Source organism: Alosa alosa, chromosome 1 (genome assembly GCF_017589495.1).
Source record: "Alosa alosa isolate M-15738 ecotype Scorff River chromosome 1, AALO_Geno_1.1, whole genome shotgun sequence".
NCBI classification, from domain to species: domain Eukaryota; kingdom Metazoa; phylum Chordata; class Actinopteri; order Clupeiformes; family Clupeidae; genus Alosa; species Alosa alosa.
The window spans coordinates 7,206,424-7,208,923 of NC_063189.1; the positions used below are offsets into that span (position 1 = coordinate 7,206,424).

At 52.5% G+C, this 2,500-nt stretch overlaps 1 protein-coding gene across 1 annotated transcript in view; it reads left to right on the forward strand.

The window, feature by feature from the left end:
* ndst3 (N-deacetylase/N-sulfotransferase (heparan glucosaminyl) 3) overlaps positions 1–2,500 on the forward strand; it is a 48,175-nt gene that overhangs the window by 1,547 nt on the left and 44,128 nt on the right. Inside the window, 1 exon segment of the mRNA XM_048263152.1 lies at positions 1,363–2,500. This exon segment is cut by the window's right edge and continues 231 nt beyond it. Coding sequence (XP_048119109.1) covers positions 1,748–2,500 — 753 coding nt within the window. The 5' untranslated portion in view covers positions 1,363–1,747.

The following is a 2,500-nucleotide window of genomic DNA, read 5'->3' on the forward strand; positions in this document are numbered from 1 at the left end:
GGTACTATGCCTTTTTTTCCCCACACGCCTCATGGCCAAAGAGGATGCTGAAACAGCCGTGGCCCACTGGTTAGCACTCTGGACTTGTAACCGGAGGGTTGCCGGTTTGAGCCCCGACCAGTGGGCCGCGGCTGAAGTGCCCTTGAGCAAGGCACCTAACCCCTCACTGCTCCCCGCGCCAAGTAGCAGGCAGCTCACTGCGCCGGGGATTAGTGTGTGCTTCACCTCACTGTGTGTTCACTGTGTGCTGTTTGTGTTTCACTAATTCACCGATTGGGTTAAATGCAGAGACCAAATTTCCCTCACGGGATCAAAAAAGTATATATACTATACTTATACTAACATAAGTGAGTGCCACTTCAGCCGTAAATCTCAGAGGAACCTGTTATTGTTTTGTGGTTTCTCATCTCAACCATTAGATCAGATAGTGTGCTCTCAAGTCGAGTTTGGTCATCCAGGTGTCCCCTTCGGGGTTTGCTGTCAGTAGCCCCTCCCTCACTGCCTGTCTCGGCCAATGGCGGGTCCCCCCTGGGCTCAGTAGCCCCTCCCTCACTGCCTGCCTCGGCCAATGGCGGGTCCCCCCTGGGCTTTCACAGACACAGCTGGCAGAGTGTTGATTGAAAAACACCCGGAAGGCTAGCAGATCTGTTTGTCCTTCCGCAGTGCACACACACACACACACACACACACACACACACACACACACTCACACACACACACACACACACACACACACACACACACACACACCCACACCCACACCACAACACGCACAAGCACACACACACACACACACACACACACACACACACACACACACACACACACACATACTCACAGATTGCATGTATAGGCACATGATCCTTATAAATATAATCAGATTCAAACACACTTATGTCTTCCTTACATAGACGAATGCACAATTACACACGCATGCACACAAACATTGGCACACTAAACACACACACACACACACACACACACACACACACACACACACACACACACACATACACACTCACTTTGCTTATGTTTTTTTACCATTTCATATTTGTCACATTGGCGCCCGCCTACTTAAAATAAGGAAACACGATATTTCAGGAATTCTTTTTGTGGAGAAGCACCCTCTAACCATGCTGACTATGTCTCGGTGTAAAATGTGAAAGTTCAGCTTTTGTTTGATGATCAGAATACAACATGAAATTGCTCTTGCTGTGATCTTTGTTTATTGTAGATATTAAGGCTGTTTATTTTCTTGTTTATGTGTGGTGTATGCCTGTGTGTGTTTGTGTGTGTGTGTGTGTGTGTGTGTGTGTGTGTGTGTGTGTGTGTGTGTGTGTGTGTGTGTTTGTGTTTACCCAGATAACCTAAAGGAGACGCAAGACTTGCTGCAGGAGCACCAGCTCTGCTTATTCACCAGAGTGATTCACTAGTTGCTGCTCTCACTAGCGGGAGAAGGTGGTTGTGCTCTGTGACTGCAACAGTGTACCACTCCAAACACTCTGACATGGTCACATGACTGGGCTCTACATTAGCAAGCCAATCGCCTGCCTCGGGCTGGGCCTGTGACCAATCAGAACCTTGAATCAGATTATTCAGTCACCTAGACACCTGCTCTCCGTAACACAAACACAGCCACACACAGCCACACACACACACACACACACACACACACACACACACACACACACACACACACACACACACACACACACAAACTCAAATGCACACATGCTCCTAACTCGCCATGAATCTGACAGTGAAGTTGAGGCGAAACTTGCGTCGGCTGGTGATCCTGCTGGCCTCCTTCTGTGTGGTCAGTGTTTTGGTGTCAGCCTACTACCTCTACACTGGGTCCACTCAGGAGCTCGAGCTCACAGACCGGGCCTCTGGACCCGACTGCTCAGACCCACACGCTCTCCCTTACCGACAGGCAGAGCCACGGACACCTAAGCCCATCGACACCAGCCGTAAGGACCCTGTGGTGCTGGTGTTTGTTGAGAGCCAGTACTCTCAGCTGGGGCAGGACATCATTGCGATTCTCGAGTCCAACCAGTTTCAGTACCGCTCTGAGATCGCGCCAGGCAAAGGGGACATTCCGCCACTCACACACAAGGGCCGTGGACGCTACGCCCTCATCATCTACGAGAACCTGCTCAAGTACGCCAACATGGACACGTGGAACCGAGACCTGCTGGACAAGTACTGCGCTGAGTATAGCGTGGGCGTCATTGGGTTCCATCGCGCCAGTGAGAACTCTCCGGCGGTTCTACGGCTGCGGGGGTTCCCCGCGCTCATGCACACCAACGTGGGGCTGCGGGACTGCTGCGTCAGCCCGCGCTCGCCCCTGCTCTACGTCACCAAAGCCGAGCTGGACCGCGGCCCGCTGCCAGGGGACGACTGGACCGTCTTCCTGTCCAACCACTCCACATACGAGCCGGTGCTGCTGGCCAGGCCGCGGCCATCGGAGGTTGGGGGCCCTCAGGAGCCGCCGGGATCG